The sequence below is a fragment of the Propithecus coquereli genome, unplaced genomic scaffold (assembly GCF_000956105.1).
Source record: "Propithecus coquereli isolate 6110/MARCELLA unplaced genomic scaffold, Pcoq_1.0 Scaffold26, whole genome shotgun sequence".
NCBI lineage: Eukaryota > Metazoa > Chordata > Mammalia > Primates > Indriidae > Propithecus > Propithecus coquereli.
Genome location: NW_012148174.1, coordinates 575,532 through 599,734, shown reverse-complemented (window position 1 = coordinate 599,734; position 24,203 = coordinate 575,532). Strand labels below are relative to the sequence as shown.

The 24,203-nt window shown below is 38.8% G+C and overlaps 1 protein-coding gene across 1 annotated transcript in view; it reads left to right on the top strand.

Moving 5' to 3' along the window:
- ANTXR2 (anthrax toxin receptor 2) overlaps nucleotides 1–24,203 on the top strand; it is a 144,222-nt gene that overhangs the window by 72,579 nt on the left and 47,440 nt on the right. The window contains 4 exon segments of the mRNA XM_012647241.1: nucleotides 11,606–11,650; nucleotides 12,467–12,559; nucleotides 18,317–18,484; nucleotides 18,784–18,864. Of these exon segments, the coding sequence (XP_012502695.1) occupies nucleotides 11,606–11,650; nucleotides 12,467–12,559; nucleotides 18,317–18,484; nucleotides 18,784–18,864 (387 nt within the window).

The following is a 24,203-nucleotide window of genomic DNA, read 5'->3' as shown; positions in this document are numbered from 1 at the left end:
GTTGTAATATATAATGAAATAATTACACAACTCACCATAGTGCAGAATCTGATGCTCCTGCTGATCCGACAGGAGGCGGAGCTCAGGCGGTGATGTGAGTGATGGGAAGCTGCTGTAAACACAGATGAAGCTTCGCTCACTCACCTGCTGCTGTGTGGCCTGTTCCTAACAGGCCATGGACTGGTACCAGTCTGCAGCCTGAGGATTGGGATCCACAGGGGCTAGAGAAAAATGAAGAGATAATATGGAAAGGAAGGGGAAGTAGGACCATAACCCTGTGAAAAAGGACCTTGAGTATTTCAGAAGGTGTGGTAGTGCAGCTACAGGGTATTTTATTTTATTTTGTTCCTTTTACAGAAATATTTGTTCAATGCAGAAAGTAGAATGTGACCAGTTAAATAATTCTTAGCGGTATCACGAGGGATGAGTTTGACTATCTGTCATTGCCAGGAATGTAACTATTTAATGGAAAATGAAATGCATCTATTTCAGCTCGGTGTTGTACAAATTTCCTTTTGCTTGAATGTGTTTTAAGAACTACTGGCAAATATTTAAATCTAATCTTTCAGCCGAGACATGACTAAACAGCTTAAGATGTCTATTCTCAGCACATTTAGATTGTGTCAGCTGTTCACCTCCGTGGGTATCACACGCTCAGGAGCTCTTATCAAAATAGAAAGCACGAAAAAAATAAAACTCTGAACAGAGGCCTCAATATCTGCCACATATTCTTCATTCAGTCACTTTATATTTTATTAAATATTGAAATATGAAAGCTTAAATCCTGCTTTATGAAATGATTGAATGTTTCATTTTCAGAGATTAAAATTTCACAGGCATCTAATCAATGACACAGTGATGACAATGTGACTTATATTTTAGGCAGCGATCCTCAAGTTGTATTTTTTTCTGCTTCACATAGCAGAAAAACTCTCAGAGCAGCAGCTGTCAGGACGGCAATATCGGCGATTCTCCGCGAGAGAGAAGGGTTGGGCGGAGTGAGACGTCTCCAGGGGCCAGCGCAGTCTGGAAAGGCCCCCTGTGGTTGTTAAAGATCCGGGTCCTAGACCCTGGAACCTGTGAATGTTACTTGATAGAGTAAAAGGGAATTCATGGGTGTGATTAAATTAAGGATTTTCAGACTGGGAGATTATCCAAGATGATCTAGGCGGGTTCTCAATGCAATCCTTGTCTTAATAAGAAGGAAACGGGGAGAAATTAGAGTATAGAAGAGGAGAAGGCAGGTACCATAGAGGCAGATAGTGGTGGGATGCAGCCACAAGCAAACGGATGCTGGCAGACACCAGAGCTGCAAAAGGGATATTTACCCCTGGAGTCTGCCGAAGGAACCAGCTTTGCTAACACGTGACTCTTAACCCTGCGAAACTCACTTTAGACTCCTGACCTCCAAAAGTATTAAAAAAAAAAAAAAAAAAAAAGTTTCTGTCGTTCTAAGCCACCAAGTATTGTGTTAATAATTCGTTATAGCAGCAATAAGAAACTGATACATCTCCTGAATAGTTTCGATATTCCCCAGAATTGGGAATCACTGCTTAAGGCTATTGATTTTGGGAATTCTTGATATGTTTCCAGATCAACTCATTACAAAACACAAAACAACAACAACAGCAAAACCCCTTCAACTTTTCATGAAATAGGAGAGGTTGTAAGATTGGGAGACAGTAAAATATTAATATTCTTTAAAATGTTTGCAGTGGTACCAAGGCTGTTAAAACCAATATGCGTTCTTTAAAATTAGAATAGCCCTTCTGTTTTGTTTTGGGTAATTGTAAAGTGAGTATGCATAATGCTTTATATACTGAGTAGAATTTACTTACTCTCCTGAAGCGACAAGGAATTTTTGGAAAGAACAGTTTTATGCTTTTCAGAATGTCGAAGGCATCAATGTTATTAGCACCATTTAACAATGAGACCTATGGACAGCTTTCTCGGGGGGATGTTACTTGCTAGAAGGAGCCAGTACAATTTCATTCATATTTAGATATTGAACCACTGAATCCACTGAAAGCTAGAAATTGACCTTTTTACTCTGCAGAGAAAAGCAGATAATTTGACCATTTAACTAATTTCTTTGTAAAACTAGGACATATACCGAATTAGCTGTACCAGTTTTGTACTAGGAAAAAAGAAGCATATCAGAGTCAGAAACATCTTCTCCAGCATGTTTTATATTAAAATTGTAGCCGAAGTTCTTAAAAAGTTACCCTGTCAGATGAGAAAATAGTACCATTTTGGTGATACTTAGGTAAAATTATAATTAAAAATTATTTGTTAAAAATGCTTCTTTCCTTATAGACTAATAATTTCAAGAAGGCAGGTATGGTGTGTATTCTGCCCATCATTGTAAACCTGGCGTGTTGCATAGTAAATACTTGTTAACGAATGGTTATAGTGTTACCTTCTTGACCTATTCCAATTCTTAAAATTAAGAAACTTGGTAGCTCTTTAAGGGCAAATCAATTTCAAAACAGGAAACCTTGTTGCGAGTTATAATAAAATATTCTGTCGACTATGGAGTAGTATTATGCTTGAGGGAATTTATGGTGCTATCATCATTCTTTGTATGATTTTCATTGACTTCATTTAAAGTTTTTTTTAATATATAATAGGAAATATGGCCTTTGTAATCCTACATAATGAGAGATAAGATACAACTACTAAAAATTTCTTAGTTGTAATAAAACTCTGAAGTAGAAGCAATTTAACTTTTGTCTAGTTGCTGCTACGTATACCCCATAGGGGTTTCTAACCTGAGGATTGGGAATTTGCATGGAGAAAAAAATACACCTTTATTTTTACTTCTAATTGAAATTTATCATTTCCATCATGGATGAATGTAGGTCCCTGCCCACAAGAGCATTAGCAGTTCTGGAGACTTTGTTACCAATGGTAATCACAGATATCCTCTATCACATTTATAGTTCAGATACTTTTGAAATATCTTTTACAAGCATCACTGCTTCAAAATTATGATAATTACTAGACCTATTGCAGCATCTTATTTAGTGAATAAAGAAACATTTATTTGTCAGGTTTTTTTGCAGATTTGACAATTATATTTCAGTATAATTGGGGTCCTTTAAATCCCATGTATTTTAATTTAGCATAATTATTACGGGAAGTGATCCATCAGTTCGCCAGACTGCCAAAGAGGGGCATAGAATAAAAAAGGTTAAGGGAAGAAGAAAAAAAACCTGCCATAAAATATCTGGCTACCCAAGATGCTTTTAATATGAGACTGTTTTATAATTTTAAATCTTTCAGTTCATTTTAATGAGCATTTTCAAGGATGAAATAAAGAGATGATATAATTTAAAATGTTGAACTTAGTGTCCTCTCTATGCCCAGGATTTCCATGCAAAAGTAGAAATCCGAACCGATGACATACAGAGAACTTTATCTTGTAATAAAAGAGCCCTCGTGTAAAGTTGAATTTTTAGGCACTACCATTAGCGAATGCCGAGCTGCGTTTGCAAACTGTTCCATAAGGGGAAAAGTTCTCACTTTTATGTGAAGTCATTTCTTACCATCTGTTTAAGAGTCTGTATCCTGTTCATCGAGTATCCTCACATCCATCCTCTACAACTGCTTTCCTTTAACAAACACATCAGCAGCATCCTTCCTTTTTCCTTAGATTAAAAAAGGCTGGGGGTGGGGTGGGTAGAACAACTTATCCTGTGTTGAATTATGAGTGAGATATCAGAAAATACGGATGTTTTCATCATTGTTTAGCCTAGAGCAACAGTTCCCATCCTTTTCGGTGCCAGGGACCAGTTTCATGGAAGAAAGTTTTTCCAGGGACCGGGGTGTAGGGCGGGGCTGGGGTGGAAATGGATGGTTTCAGGATGATTCAAGCACATCGCATTTGTTGTGCACTTTATTTCTATTATTATTACGTTGCAATGTATGGTGAAATAATGATACAACTCACCATAATGCAGAATGTAATGCCATTGCTGATCCGATAGGAGGCGGAGCTCAGGCGGTGATACGAGCAATGGGGAGTGGCCGTAAATACAGATGGAGCTGCCCTGGCTTGTTGGCTGCTCATGTCCTGCTATGTGGCCCGGTTCCTAGCAGGCTACGGTCAGTGGCCCGGGCATTAGGGAGCACAGTCTTAGGGGATATGTTGAGTGTATAGCAGATTTGTTTTACCCATCAGAATAGCAGAAATGACAGTCCTATAGTGGCACCATTTGGGATAACCAGACCATAGAATTGTAGATGTAAGGCTAACAAGCTAGTAGACAAAGGCTTTCTGAAGTGTTGTCCATCGGAGCGCGTTATACAGATGCAAATAAATGCATGAATATGTTGGAAATGACAAGTGTTCACTTGCTTTAGTGTCCTTGGCCAAAGTTCTCCCTCCTCAAGGAAAATTGTAGGTTCATTTTTCCTTAATGCATTTAAGATATTACATAAATATTTCATAAATCTTAATTTAAAAAAAGAAAACCATTTAAAAAGTTATCTTTTTAAAGCCCAATTTGCTAAGGAAGTTGAGCTTTTGTGATGAGGGTAGATCTAACTGGAGCTCTCTGGAATCATTTTCTCAGCCAGCGACAGCTGTGCTGTTCTTTTCTAAACAGTAATAATGCTTCTGCATTACACTTGTTTTTTATTGTCGAGGAGGGCTCCTGGTGCCTTTATTGAGTTACTCTGAGAGCAGACTGATTTTTTTTGGGAGGGGGGAATGCACAATAAAACAGAAGTAATTTAAATTTTAATATGCCTTCCTTGCACCATTAATTAAAATGATTTATGTTTGGTTGCCTCCTTGAAATAGAGTGCGATGCTAGGTCTTACTGCTTTCATGGTGATGTTTTCCAACAGAGCATCATTTATGAAACAGGGTATCAAAGTCTTCTTGGTCTTGGTTTATTGGCTCTGACAGCAGCACCTTTTCTTAACTACTAGCCGAATCCATTCTCACAGTTTTTTCCAGTCCACATCTGACATTTGAAATTATATTTATGGTCTAGATTTCAGGCCATTTATTTATTTGTTTGAAGTAGGATTCTTTGATCGTTGAGTTTGTAAAGGAGGAAAAAAAGGCAGAATGAGATAACCTGGACCCTATTTTGGTCTGGATGTTGAAAGCATCTAACTTTGCAGGATTCAGAAAAGAAGGACTTCCCAGGTACTAAGGTATTAATAAGAGAACTTCGTATTTACGTACTTCAGAAGAAAGGCACTATACTTATTCTCTGATCTTATTGAAAAGGGAGATTGAAAGGAAGACCCACATATATTTTAAGCAAATTTTTATAAGCCCTAAGAATGATTTCTCTATTGTCTGTGGGCTCTTAGGCACTTAGACGACTTTGCTGATAAATTGGGCATTTCTTTTTGTCGCTGGCAAGAATCAGTTCTGAAATACTACTCGGTCTACAGTCACTGTACAGTATGTTTTTTTTTAATCCAAGGCAGTGCAATGTTGACAGTTCTTTTCACTCTTTTCTGAATATCGGAACATATGATTGCATCAAGCTGGCTGCAGGCTCCAGTGCTGACATTTTTTAGCGCAAAGAATGCCCACATCACTTGAACATTTGAAAAGTGTTAATGAGCAGATCAAAAGGACTGTTGCCTGAAGCAGCTAACTTTTTTTTTCAAAAAAGAAATCGGCTCTCCTCCAAACTGAAATTTTCATTCTAGCAGCTAAGTAGATGAGATGTAATCCTCCCTGATGATGATAATAACAAATGAAAAAAAAAAACTGGAGAAGAATCAAACTCTGCATATGGTTCATAAAGTGGTGAAAGTGTTTTCCAGAATCTTCAATACAGAGCTTGAAGGATGCTAAGTGGAAAAAATCCTGGCAACTAGGCAATATTATGCCTTTTAAAATCTGCAAATTCTCATAAAATATGGAGCATATGAATACATCCCTTTCTGAAATGAATGTGTTCTTGCACTATTTAATGTAAGAATGGAATCCTCATGACTGTTATTTTTAATGCATTTGTACTAACAGTACATTTTTCTTTTCTTCTGAACTAGTTTTACTGAAATGTAGGGATGTCAGCTGAACACAGATTTTTGCCATTTTTGGCTTTTGGGCCAAATGGCTTTAGATTATTTTCACCTTCCTTTGTCACTTACGAGGTTGTGTGGTGGAGGGCAGAGAGGGAGCATTTGGGAACATACATCACAAGAAAACCATTTCATTCCCTGTCCCAAAATTTCTAGGTGGGTGATGTCGGGCATGTTAATTAACATGTTATATCTCGATAAAATGGTAATAAACTCTACCTTGCTTTATTAGCTTTTATATATTGCAGTTATAAGCTTTAAATATAACTCTATGTAATTATCATCCATGTATTTATTCATTCTCCCATCCATTCTAGTAAGTAATATCTACTCAGCAAATCTTGGGTCTTTTGCACCCTTTCCTTCGCTGTTCAAAGCTTATTTTAAAAAGATGTCATATGGCAGACACTGAACTCAGAGTTTGAAGGTAGATGGACCTGGGTCCTGGGTTTGAATCCTAATTCTGTGTTTTCTCTTTGTATGTACTTGGGCAAGTTACTGAAGTGAGAGCTTGCCTCTTCGTACGCTTAAAATCAGGAAACGCATAGTAACTGCACAGGGTTAATTATGAAAATAAAGAGAAATATAGCATGTGTGGCATATGAAAATATCAATAAGGGATGGTTTTTGTGAATAGTGATAACGACACATAGGCTTAGCTCTCGTCCAGTTTCTGAAAGTGCTGTTATTTGTTGTGATGGTGGTTGTGTCTTTTAATTTACTAGGTCAAAATTTGATTTAGATCTTTAAGATCTTTGTTTTAATGGTTAACAATGTAGAAAATGTGCTTGCCCGGACTTCAAAATCACTTTAAATTTATATATAAGTCATGCATTCAATCATACATAAAAATAATGACACATCATCAGAAAAACAAGTCCTAATGTTCTTTACTGGAGTACGGTGAATACAAATGCATATAGATATATGGCCGTACTTAATTATGAAAAGGCATAGAAGCAAAAGATTTGGTGGAAATATTGTCACATGTATTATTTTTGTTATTTTTTTTAGAATATTCATATTGGAAAGGACCTACAATTAATCCAATTTATTTCTGCGATAAAGAGACTTAGTATGATTTTATGTCTTTCCTTCTGCCATGGAGTTCATTGGTTCTCTGTCTTCATTGGTTGAGAGAAAAATTTGGTGCTTCATTTTCCTTGGAACCAGCAATGTTTTAGTTTCATAGACATCTATCTTTATTTATCATTTGTGTATATTTTTTCCCCAATATTTTACTTATAAATTTGGAGCTTGACTATGATTCTTTGCAAACATTCTCAGTTAGTTCCTTCAGCTGCTCTTTTAACCATATTTTTCTGGTTTGATGGTATCTGCTGTTTGCAGGGTACTTTATCAGGCACTGACAATATTTGAAAAGAAGGGGAAATGATTATTGCCCTTGAGACATTTACACTTATCAGGACAAATTCCAAAATGAATATATAAACCCAAGTTAAATGAAGCATGATGTATATAATGAAGCAACACATATTTTTAAAAGTTTTAAGGCTTCTAGATGAAGCCATAGGAAGTTGGTGGTCTGGTCTCTGAAGGCTGGACGGGACCTAACGTGGAAATGGTTGTCATATTTGGGGGGAGCGTAGCATCGTCAGTCTGGCTGGAGTAGAGGTGCGTGTTGGTGGATACTTGTAGATAGATGTTAGGGTGAAACTGAGGAGGGACTGGCACCATGCTGAGGCCCTTGAGCCATGAGAATAGAAGAGTTCGCTCACGTGGATGTACTGAAAATGAGATTTTAGGTTTTTTTTTTTAGCTTGTAGCTTTACTGCATAAAGGATCTCCAGTGAAGAGAAAGAATGCAAGGATGCCTTTCACGAAACTACGTGAGTTTGACAGTAGTGGTCGTAGGCGGTTTTTAAATTGAAACTCAATTTCCCCATATCAATGCTAAACTAGATGCTATACAGGATAATGAACATGACATACAAAAAAGGAAGAGTTTCGGAGGAAGATGTTCAGTAATTCTCAAGAGGATATAATATAGAACAGGGTTGGGGATACTATTTATGTCCTCAGAAATTTATATACCAGTGCAAGATGTACAGGTAACAAGAATAAATTTGAAATACTTTGAATAAAATGAAAACGAGTTCAGATATATTATGCTCAGACTTAGTGGAATGGAAGGATGTAGCTCGATCTTTTTCTAGTGAGAGAACTCCAGAGACCACTTTACGGGAATTCACGAAACTGAAGAATGGAAGCATGATTTGTAAGGTCTTTCCAATAAAATTTGGTAATTCATTGATTTGAATTGTGGACATTGTAATCAGTTATCGATTTTGACTGGGGAGAAATGATAGATTAATCCCCTATTAGAAGAGTATTGGTGTATAAGTTAGAATGAGGGCTAGCTTAGAGAAAGAGAAATAAGCTAGAAGTCTAATTTATCTACAAGTAGAACATACAGCCATTGATGTAAAAAAAAAAAAAAAAGGGCTATGGCAATTACAGACTATCAGCCAATTTTGTCAATATATTATTAAACAAAATTTTTAGAATGGGGGGGTGAGAAATGGGAGGGTGCATCTGTTTTGTCTGAGCACCATTCATTGAGTTATAGTGGCTCCGCCATACTTAAAATGCTATCATCAGCTCTGGAAACCACACTTTGAGATACTGACCAAAGGAATATTTGCTAAAGAAACTGACCAAAATGACCAAATAACTCAAAACCACCTCATGAAAATAGTTGATATATTTAACTTCCGGATACGTAGAGTCCACAGATAGATGGTGGTTATCCCAGTGTTCAAAAACAGGAACTTCTCTCTTCTGGAAGAAAAATTGGTTGTGTGTCTGTGTGTTTTCAGACTCTAGGATTAGAACTAAAGAGTGGAAACTACAGAAAGGGAAGCTTTGGCTTCATTTGGGGGAAAAACTTTCAAGTAATGTGGGTTCCTTGCCAATGGAATGAATTGCTTTGTGAGGTAGTGGATTTATTTTTATGGCAGCGGTTCAAACATAGTTGGACGACAACTCGGTGGGAGTTTTTCGGAGTATTGAGGTTTCGATTGTGTATGCATTGGAGAAGTGGAAAAACGTCGTATTAGATAATTTTAATATCCAAAGAATCCCAAGTTCATGATTTTAGGTAGTGAGAAAGGAATGGAATGAAAAGAATTCTTCCTCCCTTGTCCTTCCTCCCGTAGTCTACCTCCTTAGTTCCTCCCTTCCTCTCTTCCTTCCTTCCTCCCTCCCTATCTACCTTTGCCCTTCCTCCATCCTTTTTCCCTCTTTCTTCCTTACTTCCTTGAAAGTCTAATTGTGCCAGACTCTCCCCTAAGAACTAGGACTGCCGTGAAGAGCAAAGCAGGCATGAAACCTGTTCTCATAGAACTTACCGTTTGGGGGAGCTAGATAAAATTATCAACTCTGATAAACGCTGGGAGAGAACAAGGAGGCATCTGTTCACATCAAGGGAATCTTACCTGCCTTGGGAAGGTTGGGAAAATTCATCAGGGAGAGAGAGGGAGGAGAGAGAGAGGGAGAAGTATTTCAAAGAATCTATTGGACGTGGAAATGATTTTGGTGGCATCATTTAGAATTGAGAAGGAGATTATGGATCATCCCAACATTTTGAGGCTGCAGCTGAAAAGAGTGATTTACTGGAGATAAACAGGGACAATAGGAAGCAGAGTTGGCTTTTAAGCAAAGATATTTGAGTTGGTTTTGACCTTGTCGAGTGTGAAATGCTAACAGATATTGTTGTCATTGGTTGATGATGACATGAGATGCTTTCTTTTTCTTAATAAAAGAAATGTGCCTATGGTTTGATAACCTTAACTTTATTTTGTTTTACTAAAGTATTATTTTAAACCTTAATCCTCCACTGGCATTTATTTCTGGGCTAACTGCAAAAAACATCATAAATATTTATCTTTAAAAATTACTAAAAAGAACTGGAATTTTATGTTTAGTAATAAAATGGAATTGAGTAAGAGGATTAAATATAAATAACAGCATTTCTTGTGCCATTCAGAAGAGATTTCACCAAATCAAGTTACTCTCCAGTTATACCTATAGAATTGTTTGTGTATTTTTCCTGAGGTTTAGATCTAAGCTAAAACTTGAGTGATGAAAATATCATACATAGAGAAAACTACAGGTCATTTCTCTAAACATTGTCAGTGACATCAAAATTTTAAAACCCTTTCATTATGGGAAATTTTAAACATTTGCAAAGAGAAAGACTAATGTAATGAATCTTCCATGTCCTCATTATTCAACTTCAATGATTCTTAACTTATTCTCAATCTTATTTCCTCTATACTCCTGTTTCCCCATCCCAAATTATTTTAATGAAAATATCAGAATCATATCATTTCACTTGGAAACATTTGTGTATACTTTCAAAAGATAAGCAGTCTTTAAACAATACACCCATGGTAATAGTAATATACTACACATGAAAAATTATTCACTGATAAGGTGGCAACTCATTTTCCAAGTCAATATTGTTTCAAACCTTTGAAAATTTAATAACATAATGGAAACATTTGATATTAGATGAAGTGAAGCAGTTACATTTCCAAACGGTTTTTCCTCCTAGTATAGAGACTTCGATGTGTTACCTAAATTATCAGAAGCCGTTGATAGTTGGTGGAAGATATTCTATCATGATGGGGTGAAAATCCAGATACCCCAGTTCCAATAAAGGCCATTCCAAATTAGGCCTTAGGCTGTATTCCTCTCACATGAAGAATCAACCATGTAAGATTTCATGAGTAGTGATTCCCCAGAAAGAAACCTTGGTTAAAAAGTTGATTTGTGTGCCATTAGTCCCAGCTACTCGGGAGGCTGAGACACGAGGATCGCTTGAGCCCAGGAGTTGGAGGCTGCAGTGAGCAATGATGGCGCCACTGCACTCCAGCCTGGGAGACAGAGTGAGACCCTGTCTCTAAAAAATAAATAAATAAATAAGTTGCTTTATTACCAAGAGCTTCAAACAACAATTTGTGTCCTCACGGTTCTGTGGACAGACCGACTTAGCTGGGTCATTTTCACCTGGGCTCTCACGTGATTGCAGTCAGGTGTCAGTTGGGCTGGAGTCGTCCGAAGGCTCAGCGCACCTGGAAGTTCAGGATGGACTCTTCTCTCACATGTCTGGCACCTGAGCTGGGCGCTCAGCCGTGAAATAGCTGGCGACTGCCAGGGCCCCTCTCTCGCCACCCACCCTAGGATCATGCTGGGCTCCCTTGCAGCTCGATGGTGTCAGGGTAGACGTCTGACACGACAGGATTGCCCCAGAGTGAGCGTTCAGGGGTGTCAGGGGAAGCTCAGAAGCTTCTTTTGGTCCAGCCTTGGAAGTCGTGTGATGCTCCTTCCACCTCATTCTGCCGGTGAAAAGCTAGTTTTTAGGCAAGCCCAGATTCAAAGGGAGGAGCATAAATATCGGGAGACAAGGTTCATTGGGGAACATCTTTGGGGCTATCACAGTATTTTTCCAATCTAATTATTTTTACACATCCGTCTCCTCCCTAATGGAAGTTTTTATATTTGATTTTTTTTTTTTGAACAGGTTATCAAGGATCCTCCTCCACCACCTCCTCCTGCACCAAAAGAGGTAAATGAATGTTTTTTTTTTTCCTGTATGTTCATATCATCTCCAACTTTGATCAGTTCCATTTATTGCTAGATGACTATGATACCTATGTATTCACTTTTTAATTTGTAAAAATCAATTGTTATTTTTTGTCGTCTTATGATTCTTTTCATGTGCTAAAGGCATGGGACCTTCTTACATTGGTAGACATAGACTGGCCGTTGGAATCAATAGTACACAGAGATTTAATATGCTTTTTATACTAATATCTCAGTAGTTCTGATATCACTAATTTTATTTACAAAAAGTTAGAAGATTTAAGCTGGCAGTTTAAAAATGTTACTACTTTCTTCAAACCGATTATTGCTTGTATATTATTGTATGTGTTAGCCAAATTCATGTTAGCAACCAGAAATGAGGAATGTACATGTGTTGTATATTTTCAAAACTTCTCAAATGCTTATCTTTTTAGTTCAGTTTTCTCAGTGTTCACCCATTCTTTAAATGGTTGTTAAAATATTGTCCTAATTTTAATGTTTTACCTGTAAGTATAAAGTGATGAAAAAATACGGAATAAACAAATAATACTCAAAGAGAACTTTTGGTCACCTAGGAATGATATAAGAGAGATTCCTAAAATCTGAGGAAGGGAAGGAGTTCTCATATCTGTAGAACTCGACTTGAAATTTATGCATGTAAGCATAAATGCATCCACATGTCCTATATACTATTTTTTCATAACGATATCATTCAGAAAAAAGTTTAACTGTGAGCCAGTTCTGACTAAACAATATTTTAAGAAATAATTAAATCCATTTAAAAAACATATTTCCATAGGAGGAAGAAGAACCTCTGCCTACTAAGAAATGGCCGACTGTAGACGCTTCATATTACGGTGGTCGAGGGGTTGGAGGAATTAAAAGAATGGAGGTTGGTATCCTAAAAAAAATAGAAGATGCTAATCTGGAATATGCATTTCTAGTACTGATTAAACCATGGAAACGGTCCTTTTTACAATTCAATATTATAATATCATCATTTTTACTTAACACTGGGTCTTTTCTGGATACATTTTTTTCCTGTGGGATCATCCTTGCCATTTCAAAACTGTTCAAGAACTGGTTTCATTAGTCAAAGGATTGCATTGATAAAATCTTCATATTATGAAGGACAAAACAAGACAAAGGGCTTTTCTCATTACTTTGGAAAGAAATTACTGCACAGAGCATCTCCTCTGAAGAAACCAGCCACTTACAGTCGCAACAATGCCCTTCTTTGAAAACATCTAATAGTTACGTACTATTTGAGGGGAAAATGTCAATAGTGTGGATGTGACCTTATAACAAATATGGAGGAAGCACATTTATTTCTTTATTTTAGCTTTTAGTTACCATTTATGAGCTATCATAATTAACATTACATATCATTTATAGAATGCATTGAACTTTCAGACTGTCTCAAAATGTGGATTAAATTGGATCTTAATATTATATCTCAAAAATCAATAAGGTTTTTTTTAATCACCGTGAACTGTTTTTCAAAGTGATGGATTAATTAATAATAAGCGATCATTGTCAGCACTGAGCCCTTAACACTATAGCCAGGCCAACATCCCATTCCAAGAAGCAATTCAAAGAATTTTCTCATTAACACATTGACGTTGTTATTAAACACACATCCTGGCATTTCCTCCTTATTAGTTACCCTTCAGTTTTACTTCTTGATAAGAAGGTGTTTTGCCATCACTGCACGTTGCGTATTGTGCTATCTGTTTTGTCCCATTACTGCTAGCAAAAATCAGTAAGCTAATTAACAACTCCACAGTTGTTGCAATTTTCTCTTTTTATACATTTCAATAAAATTCAGATGCCCAAGGGGAGTTTCCCCTTTTCAGGATAAATTTCCATATTCTTCAAAAGAAGACCAGACATATTTAACATGGTTGTCACTACCGAAGTGTTTATACAAGTCATCTGACAGTGATTTCTCCTTTTCTTGACCACATTGGATCTTAAAACAATGCACGTTTTTCCTAAGAGCTTGCCACTGTATTGCTGAAATATCCTCTGAGGCAGGTACCTCGTTGCCAATAAGCTGTGGTAAAAGGCAGGTGCTAGCAGTTATTAAGTTTGTCTTTGGAGAGGATAGTGCATATGTTTTTGCACGGAGGTAATTGCGAATCTCAAACAATGCAAGAAAAAAACATGGCTAGCTAGTTCTTGTTGTTTGACACAAAAGGAAGTTTATTTTGCTTCTCTTGCCTTTGTTGTGTCATTCTAGGCTTGGAAGGGTAGGGAAAGATTGGATTGGATGTTCCTATGTGTATAAAAATACAATTGCAAATAAAATTTTTACATGCAAATATTCAAATATGATCTGTCACAACTTATCTTTATTTAGCCTCATTCCAAAATGTGTGTGTAAAAAGATATAAGTAAGTGGAAAAAAAGTTTGATAGGATATACCAAAAAATGTGAGTAGGTTTCTCTGGATGGAGAATTTTCAATGTGTGCTATATATTTCCCAACTTTTTCCTATTAATAATTTATTTGACAGTAAGAATGTACTGCTTTATATTCAGAAAAATACATTTAATTTCATTTTGAAATACACACATGTAAGATACCACATGATGAGATATATTTTAGTATGTGAGCCTTAATTGAATAAATAATAGTCTTGCTGCAAAAACTAGGAATAATGTCTCATTTTTGTTAGCCCAATATTCTAGTGTTCCAAAGATTGAGATCTTTCTTTGAAGAAAAGAATATGCATGAACCCCTAAATGGGTCCTAAGTTAAAAGGAACATTAGTGGTTTATGCTCAAGAGAGCCAAGAGTACATGCACGTCCCTAAGCAACATATAATTCGAGTTTCAGGAGTTATTGACTATTAATACAATTGCCCACCCATCCTTTTCAGTTGAAAAAAATTTGTGAGAACTCAGCCACATTTTAATAAATCTAGGTCCATTTTAGCTTTGGATAATTTGGCTACAAGATAGCCAAACAAGATGGAAATGGGAATGAGAATGAGGAAAAGGTGGCAAAGAAAATGAGCATTACACAGGGGAAACCAATACAGGTTGTGTGTGCCTTTTCCAAAACGATTGGGACTAGAAGTGTTTTAGATTTTGAATTTTTTTTTGGTTTTTGAATATTTGCATGTACAAAATGAGATATCTTGGGGATGGGAACATAATGTTTAAACACAAAATTTATTTGTGTTTTATACATACCTTATACACATACCCTGAAGGCAATTCATGCAATATTGTTAATGATTTTGTGCATGATACAGAGTTTTAACTGCAGCTTATAACATGAGGTTGGGTGTGGAATTTTCCACCTGTGGCATCATGTTGGCACTCAGAAGTTTTCAGATTTTGGAGCATTTTGGATTTCAAATTTTTAGATTAGAGATGTTCAGTCTGCATGTAAAAATACACAATAAAAATTGAACTGAGAATTAACTTTCTGAAACATGAACTTTATTTAAACTTGGAGAAGGAAAATAGAAAACATAATCTGTTTTAAAAGCATTCCTACTCAAACCTGGAAAGTAGTTCTCTTTTAAAAAGTACCTTAAACACTGGAAAGTAAAAGGAATTATAGAAATTATGACCTCATCTGAATTACAGAACAAATCTTCATAACTAAGGTTATTTTAAGCCAATGTAGGGATTTTACCTAGAATTTTTTTTCTTACTCCTCTTTTAAATTAAATATTTAAACATTATGGTAATGGGAATTTGCAGAAAGCTGGGACTGAGCTGATGTTAATAACAGCTGTTAGCACAACTGATCCTCGATACCTAATGACTTCAAATGTGTGTTTCTGCCAATTCAGCGTGAAACCGTTTTTGTTTCTTTTCTCAATTCTGAAATTGCTCCTCTATGATATAACCTTCTAGTCATCCAAATATGCTCTGGAAATTATGGAATTTTTATCGTTTATAATAAAAGCCAAGTGGAGTTGGAAGAATTTAGCGATCAAGCTTGCACTTATTTTTTTCATAATAAAAAAGCTAGATTATATTATTTCTGCTGAGGCTCCCTTTAGCAATTGATTCTTGTCATTCTTTTGTCCTTTTTAATTATCCCAATATGGCCAAACTAAAACAGTAAAATTTATGCACAGATTCATGCCATATGTATGTAAATATATATATGTTTACATTGTTTGATTGTTTTTAAGAGTTTTAGGAATACTGTACAAAGTATTTTCTAGTTTTAGACTTTGAGATTAAGTAAGAATTGTTTGTGGTGATGATGAAATAAGTCCTCCATGAACTAACATTAATGAATTTATTTAATGAATCTCCTTTAGACCTCAGCAACTACCTATCACAGGTATTTTGATAGTTGAGTCCCTAGAAGTGACATATTGGGTCAGAATTCTAGTTTAACCAGCTTCATATTCTTTATCTGAGAATAGTAAAAGAAGAATGTGATTACCATTACCTCTATGACATCACCTGTGAAGGACAGGCTAGGGAGGTGTATATATTGAAATCTTATCATTTCTTTTTTTTTTTTTTTTATCATTTGAGTGGATCTAAATTTTATCTACTTATATTTCTACCCTGAATTACTTCTCTAAATTATGACATTTATATGTTTACTTAACTGTGTATGTCCCTTTTTTTTTCCCTTACAATTGAGACTGTATGCTTGCAAGGATATGTGTCCTGATTTTAGAGTTTTTTAATTCAATTTAGTTATATCTAAAGATTTTATAAGTGTGTGTTTATCTAGGTGAAGACACTGCGATTTGAAAGAGAAGGTCATTTCTCTGGAAAGAAAGCCAACTATCTAGCTCTGAAGGTTTAATGGTGTTTAAAACAATTTTAACAACCTCATAAAGAACATTCTAGTACCATTGATCACACTGAAAGATACAGGTACATTTTAATGACTCAACAGGGTCCACTTGAAATTGAAAGCCCATTCTAAAATTGTAGTAAAGAAAAGGTAAAAACATCTAAGTAAGCCTTATCAAAAATCTGTGAATAGTTCTATGAACAGTTATCATCTGTATCCCTACCCACTAATTCAGGTCATTAAAATGCTTTAAAAGGTCTTTTTTTTTTTTTTCCTTTGTAAAAATCACTTAACTGTGGTGTGTGTCATAGTGTGCCCTGGATAGGTCTCCATATTTCTTTTTAGAGCTTCACTAGTCTGATCTTTGTTGTCTCTGGTAATGTCTTTGGTTTCTGAAGAACTTCCCACTGCTCCTTGTTGGACAAAGCCCTTCTCCAGGGGCCACGCCTTATTCAAATGACCACTTTCACCCAAATCTGGCCTTTAATTCTCGTTCATTGAAAAATAAAGAAAATAATTTGATCCTGTGGTTTTTCAATGCCAAGAGTTTTCAGAGAAGGAAATTCCCTAAAATTTGTGGAATTCCCTATCGTCCCCAAATTTTTCTTTTCAAAACAGAGTCTTTTCAGATTCGTCTTTCTCACTGAAAAATTCATATGTTAAATAACCATACTCAGATGAGCACGGGAACTAAAGACTGAAAGCCACTTTACAAAGTAAAGCTTTATAAAAGTAAAGAAAACTCATATGTAATTATTTTACTTTCAAAGTATGTTTAAATCATACTTTTCACATTACTCAAACTCGATGGAAAGTTTGGAAGGAGCAGCTCCTTTGTGTAAAATACATTTGTAAAATTCAAACCAATTCGAAACTTAATTAACCCATTTCAGATCGCCAGTGTTCAAATCTCTGCCCTGCCATTTACTAGCTTTTCAGCTTTGGGCACACCACTTAACCTCTTTAGTGCTTCATCTGGAAAGAAAAATAGTATTTATCTCTTTGCGTTTTTGTATGGGTTAAATGCAGGCTGATACTCAGTAATTACTCAATAAACGCTAATTTTCACGTATTTCTCCCGGTGTCGTCAGTACCTATGTGTGTGTTTAGCTAGCAGAGGATCACACCTAATCAGAAAATAGAATTATGCACTGTCATGCATTTCCTATGTCAGCCACAAACTGACTCCTTATTTGAAACCATGGAGAAATGACTGCTTCAAATTTGACTCCAGATTTTCACAAAGAGTCTTTTTTTTTTTTTCTAGGATCTTAATATTAGATATATTAAGTGGTGATGAGAAACCTATTAAACCTCAGAATAAGAGGTTTAATAGGTTAATCTACTTTTTTGCTTCGAGATGGTGAACCAAAGGACCATGGCTCGATAAGCGCCTGTTCCTCTAGAACGGCGGTCCCCAACCTTGTTGGCACCAGGGACTAGTTTCATGGAAGACAATTTTTCCATGGACAGGAGGAGGAGGTGGAGGAGAGGATGGTTTTGGGATGATTCACGTGCATCACATTTATTGTGCAGTCAGACCTCTCTGCTAATGACATTCTGTATTTGCAGCCGCTCCCCAGCACTAGCATCACCGCCTCAGCTCCACCTCCATCATCAGGCGTTAGATTCCCTAGGAGCCGCAACCTAGATCCCGCGCATGCGCAGTGCTCCTGCGAGAATCTAACGCCCTCTGACCTGGCAGGAGGCGGAGCTTTGCTCACTCCCCACCTGCTGCGGTGCAGCCTGGGAGCTAACAAGGCCACAGCCCGGGGTGCTGGGGACGGCAGTTCTAGAGCACTTCCTGTCTGGCAGAGAGCACTTCCTGTCTGTCTGACAGTGGTGTTTTCCGTTTGTTTTCAAGGTCCGCTGGGGTGATAAGGGGTCTACGGAGGAAGGCGCGAGGCTGGAGAAAGCCAAAAACGCCGTGGTGAAGATTCCAGAAGAAGCGGAGGAGCCGGCCAGGCCCAGACCTCCGCGGCCCAGGCCCGCACACCAGCCCCCGCAGACGAAGTGGTACACGCCGATTAAGGTGCGTGTCCATATTTGGCGTCCTTGACTCAAACCTCCTGAAGGAACTGCGGTTTTTTTGGTCCGCCTTCCTTTCCACTATTTAAAAGACGACAGGAGCAGATCAGATAGCAGATATTCATCTTAGGGTTTGACGACTGAATCCTTTCTCGGCAATAAGAACCTCCAGATTTTTGTCATGTATTTATTTAGACGATAGGGGATGAGCATTTACCTTCTTCATTTTATCTTTCTTCGTTTTTCCGGTAAATAGAGGCTGAGGACATTGCCTGGGAATTTAAAAATGCCGTTTTCCTTCAGGGTCGTCTGGATGCGCTCTGGGCTCTGTTGCGGCGACAGTACGACCGGGTTTCCTTGATGCGACCTCAGGAAGGAGATGAGGTTTGTGTAGGGGAAGGGGAACCATGTTGGGGAAGAGCTGACTGCTCGGCTCAGTATCATGAAGGGAGGGAAATAATAATCAAAAATAACGCTAAAGCCTTTATTATACTCAAGGAAGGAAATAGTATTGTCTGGTGCAAATTCACATTGCACGGAGTGCCTAATAAATTATTAGCTATTGTTAGGATGTATCTTCGAGCTACAGTTTCACAGAAGTCCCTTTACAAGCGATTCATAAAAATTAGTCATTTGAAAACGTACTTTAATAAGCACACTCATTGCTTCGGCCTTTGACTTTGAAGACATCATGTTCTGAGGTTTTATCTGGTGGGAATGAGAGACTGGGAATTAGTTGCCGAAATCTTACTCTAGCATTTAGTAGCAATGAGGACTAGAGAGAATGCCCCAGAACCTCAATTTCTTTAGGTATAAATGTGTTTCCTGCCTTCAACGGTTGGTGTAATCTAATTTCTTGAATGTATAAAAGTGTCTTTAAAGTTATAAAAAATTATAAAAATCCGTGACAGTGATATATATATATGCATACACATATATACATACACACATATGTATACGTATGTATTATTACTCCACCAAAGAAGCCTATTTGAGGCTTTTTTGTTTTGCAAATTTGGCCAGAATTACTCAAGTTCTATAATTTTTTAATATATTAGTACTATTTCCTCTTGTGTCAATGTAAGAAAAATTGTTTAAGACCTTTTTCATGTGTAACAGTGGGTGGATTTGGTTCAGAGACAATACTATTCATTTCATTGTATGTCAACGTGATGATTATTCTGTTTTAACAAGGAAGTGAACATGCATTTCAGCTTTGGAGGACTTTAGGTTCATTTGGGTATGGTATGCTGTTTTTTTAAGGATGAAATAATTGATGAAACTAGTATTTATCTTACAATGCCAAGCGAAGTTATATTTAGTGTTAAATGGTTTTAACTTGATGTTTAAAATACAAAATGGTCTCAGTCTTAAATTTTTACTTCTATGAAATGGGGGTAATTTAAAAAACATTTTGGTTCAATCATTTAGAAAATCCAATGTGAGAAAATATTCCTGGAATTTTTCCAACAGATGATCATCGTTTACCCTTTGCTAGGACCATAGGTAGAGAGAACTTCATTGGTTTATGAAGTAGCCTCTTTGATTATGAGGTCACTGTGGTTCTTAATAGAAACTTTTCATATAATGAAATTTGCGTCTCTGTTTAAATTCGATTGTCTTTGGTGTTCTGCTTCTGGAACAACATGTAACAACTCTTCTTTCTCTTCAACATGCTAGACTTTCACTTCAAGTGTTTCAAAATTGTTTTCACACATCATCTTAGTTTTCTGTGCCTCAGGTTAGACACTAGTTTGTTCAATAATTTTCACCTTATTAAGTACTGGGAATTGAACTAGCACCAAAGATGTATTAACCAGCAGAAACAGACAGTGGTCTCAACTTTCTTGCTAATTCTTTATATATTCCTTTCACTATCATGATTAAAGTCTGGCACAGCTAATTTTGATGCATGATGATAAAATAGGATGATCCGCTTTGGCGGTGCTTAATGTATGCATGGAGAGACTACCATGGCTCGTTTACCTCCTAGTTATTGTGGCTAGTTAGTCAAAAATTCAACCGACTAAGCCTTATGGGGTTTTAACCAATTTTGTTTGTATAGACACGGTTTACCTCATAGAATCACATGGAGTAAAGAAAATTTTACGGGACTAAGATGCCTGCCTGGAAGTATCCTCTGCTTCTCTGGCTGTTGTTTAAACGTAGACCAGACGGTTGGTCTAGCTGTCTCTCTATCACCCTTGATACTCATTGAAGAAGGGGGAAAATGGACCTCAAAGCGCGGTGTGTTTGTGTGTGTGTGTGATTATAAAGCAATTGGCTCATTGTAGAAATCAGGAAGAGTTTTGGACAGTTTTTCTAGTTAATAACAAATGTAGTTTATTTTATATTGTCAGGAAATAAGAATGCTTTCTCATATCCGAATCTCGAAGAAAGTAATAATGACTCTTTCCGGAAAGAAAAGGCTAAAACAAACTTCATGCCACTTGAGAGACAATCAACCGCACTTGTTTTCAGGTTGCGCCTAATGGTTCCAAGTCAACACCACCTCTGCCTGGTCGGCAGTGCGTTTTCTGCCTAGGAAAACAGTCTTGTCATTTATTTATGAACTGCTTACACAGAGCCTCCCTCTCCAGAGTTGAGTTTAGTAAACGCATGAGCATGCAGGGCACTCAACCCGAAGTCACGCGCCTGTCACTCTGCAAGTCCCGTCAGGGCGAGTTTCCAGCCAGATGTTCTTCCGTGGCTCCGAGGCCGCACGGGCCGGCTGGGGAGGACTCGCCGCCGAGCCTCGATGGAGTGATTGACGTTCAGGCACGGAGCACCGCCGCGGCGCGGGAAGGGCCCCTGCCCAGGGCGCCGGTCCCGGGGCGCGCGCAGCCCGGGCACCGCTTCGATGGCGCAGCGCGCGCAGGTGTGTCCAGGTGAGGCGGCGCGCGCAGGTGTGTCCAGGTGATGGCGCGGTGCGCAGGTGTGTCCAGGTGATGACGTGGCGCGCAGGTGTATCCAGGTGATGGCGCGGTGCGCAGGTGTGTCCAGGTGATGACGTGGCGCGCAGGTGTGTCCAGGTGATGGCGCGGTGCGCAGGTGTGTCCAGGTGATGACGTGGCGCGCAGATGTATCCAGGTGATGGCGCGGTGCGCAGGTGTGCCCAGGTGAGGCGGCGCGCAGGTGTGTCCAGGTGAGGCGGTGCGCAGGTGTGCCCAGGTGAGGCGGCGCGCGCAGGTGTGTCCAGGTGATGGCGTGGCGCGCAGGTGTGTCCAGGTGAGGCGGCGCGCGCAGGTGTGTCCAGGTGATGGCGCCGCGCGCAGGTGTGCCCAGGTGAGGCGGCGCGCGCAGGTGCGGCCCGGCAGGTCGTCGCCGGCATCTGCTCGCAGCGGCCTCCCCAGCCCGCGGTTGGCGGCGGCGCAGAGCCGTCCCGGTGCCGCAGGCAGCGCGGGGCGGGCCCAGCTGCGCTCCCGGCCCGCCGCAGGCGCCGACGCGACATCTGACGCGGGGACACGGCGCGGGAGGGCGCTTCAGAGACGGCCCCGCGCCGCGACATCTGCCGCCCGCGTCCCGGGGGCGCCGGGGAACAGCAGGCGCGCACGCGGCCTCCACCGCCGCCGGCCCTTTGAAGGGCCTCCATCGGCGCGCGGGAGGCCGCGGCAGGAGTTTGCTTGGCTTTCAAAGCAGCGTTTTGTTTTCCCCGCAACGACAAGGCGATTTATAAATGATGCATCGCCACGCGCGCTCCTTTCCGCTTTGAAAAGAGGGAGAGAGGGAGGCAGAGAGGCAGAGGAAGAAGAAAGCGCAGCTCTGGTTTTGGAGCGGGGCCGCGAGCCGGTGAGCTCTCCGAGGAGCCGCGTGGCCGTGTTCGAGGTCACAGGTCACGTTAGCCTTCGCACGACAGGCCTCCCCCGCAGCCAGAAACTCGTGCGCCGCGGTGGAAGACGCCTGGTAGCACCCGCGAAGTACACCTGACGTTTGTTTGTTTTTACACTTGCAGGACAGGCCTTCTTAGGACACGGAGGTGAAATCGAATTAGGTTTTCTACAGATGTAATGTTTTAGTAAAACAAAATTTAGATAATTGCATTGACTTTGTTTCCTATTCATAAAGCCTTCATAGTTAGAGCTGTGTATTAAAAATAACACGTTAAGTCAAAAATAAGCATTTTCTTTTTGGGGGGGGGTTTCCCCCTCTACTACCTACATTCTGACACAAAAAATTCAAGAATTTGTTTCCACTGTGAATATTGCAAAGACTCCTAATTGTGTACACGTATGTGTGACAATAGAATTGGTTAGAATATTTATTGGCTGGATAGGGAAGAGCACCAGGGGTTGGTAAGATAGTGAAGATTCTATGGTCATGTAAGTTATTGTCATTCATAAAGTTTAGGCCCCCTAATCGGGTGAAATAGCTGCATGACTTCCGCTCACCAAAGGCGTCCTTTGGAGTAGGAAGTAGCCAGGGAGCGATGGTCTGGGGACAGCCGCTCTAGGGTGTGGCTAAGTTTCCAACTAGTGGTGAAGTGAGCAACATTAAGTACTTAGTTTTTAATATGTCAAGAAAACTTCTGTTAATTGTGCAGATGTAATTTCATTGTTTGAAATGATTGGCGGCTGCTTTTTTTTTTTAATGTCCTTTCTGACAGAACACAATGCCAGTCCTCCAATTTTTAAAAGTCTACAGCAAAACGGAACAAAAATATCTGCGACCACAGGTAACCAACTTCGTTTAAAAGGCAGAGAAGCCTGGTAACCTCAATGGCAAATGATTTGCGCTCTACTTTATATCTCTAGTTCTAAATTTATGTCCATGCCGCTGCCAGTCCTGCTTCTGAATTCTCAGGCTCAAAACACGCTGGCCTCGCCGCTTGTAATGGCAGCTTCTTGAGTGATTCCCACCCTCCCAGAGATCACACTGAATTCCATGATGCTCACAAACCGCCCAGTGCTTAGCCCTGCTAAACCACTAAACCACTTCGTCTTCAAGCTGAATAGTGTCTTCGCTAGCAGAGGGTTTGCACCACACTGCTGCCTCTCACATTTGCCAGGTGTCAACCACTTGTGGGTCTTTAGGGCCGATTGAAACTTTCGCTCATTTGATTTGCTGCTTCAGATCCCTTCAGTGGCTGGAATTACACTGGTAATGCACTCTTTTCTCAAATGATTTTTTTTAAACATTATTTTCATTGATAGCCTGCATTACTCGGTATCATTATTCCAAAAGTCATTATTTTAAAAGAGTGCATTCTTAAATGTAGGTTTTAGGTCCCATCTAAATATTCTGTGCCATGTAGCGAAACTTTGTAATAGGTGTTAGGGGCTGTAAGAAAACCTTTTATTTTAGCTTCAGTCCTATTGCATAAAAAATGTCCGTGGTCCTTTCATATATTTCCTTTTTTATATTAAAGCGAAAGAGGAGAGAAAAGTATCAAACTGTTTGAAAACTGCAGACTGATTATTTACCTTTTATTTCGGTCAGATCTGAGACTTACTATACTTTCTTAGGCCAATTTTGATGTCACAACATTGGAAAAGAATACCACAAAACTTTTGTGCCCTTTATGTTACCACTAACATTCTTTCATTTTTATTATCTCCTTCCTTTACATTTCAGGCTGTCTTTCAAATACCATTATATCCTGTTTCAATTAATAGAAGTAATTAACTTCGGTTTATACATACTGGAAAGATACATTTTTACTGGACACATTTTACTGCAGTAACCCATGTCATGAACGTGCCATTATTACGACAGTCTCACTGACT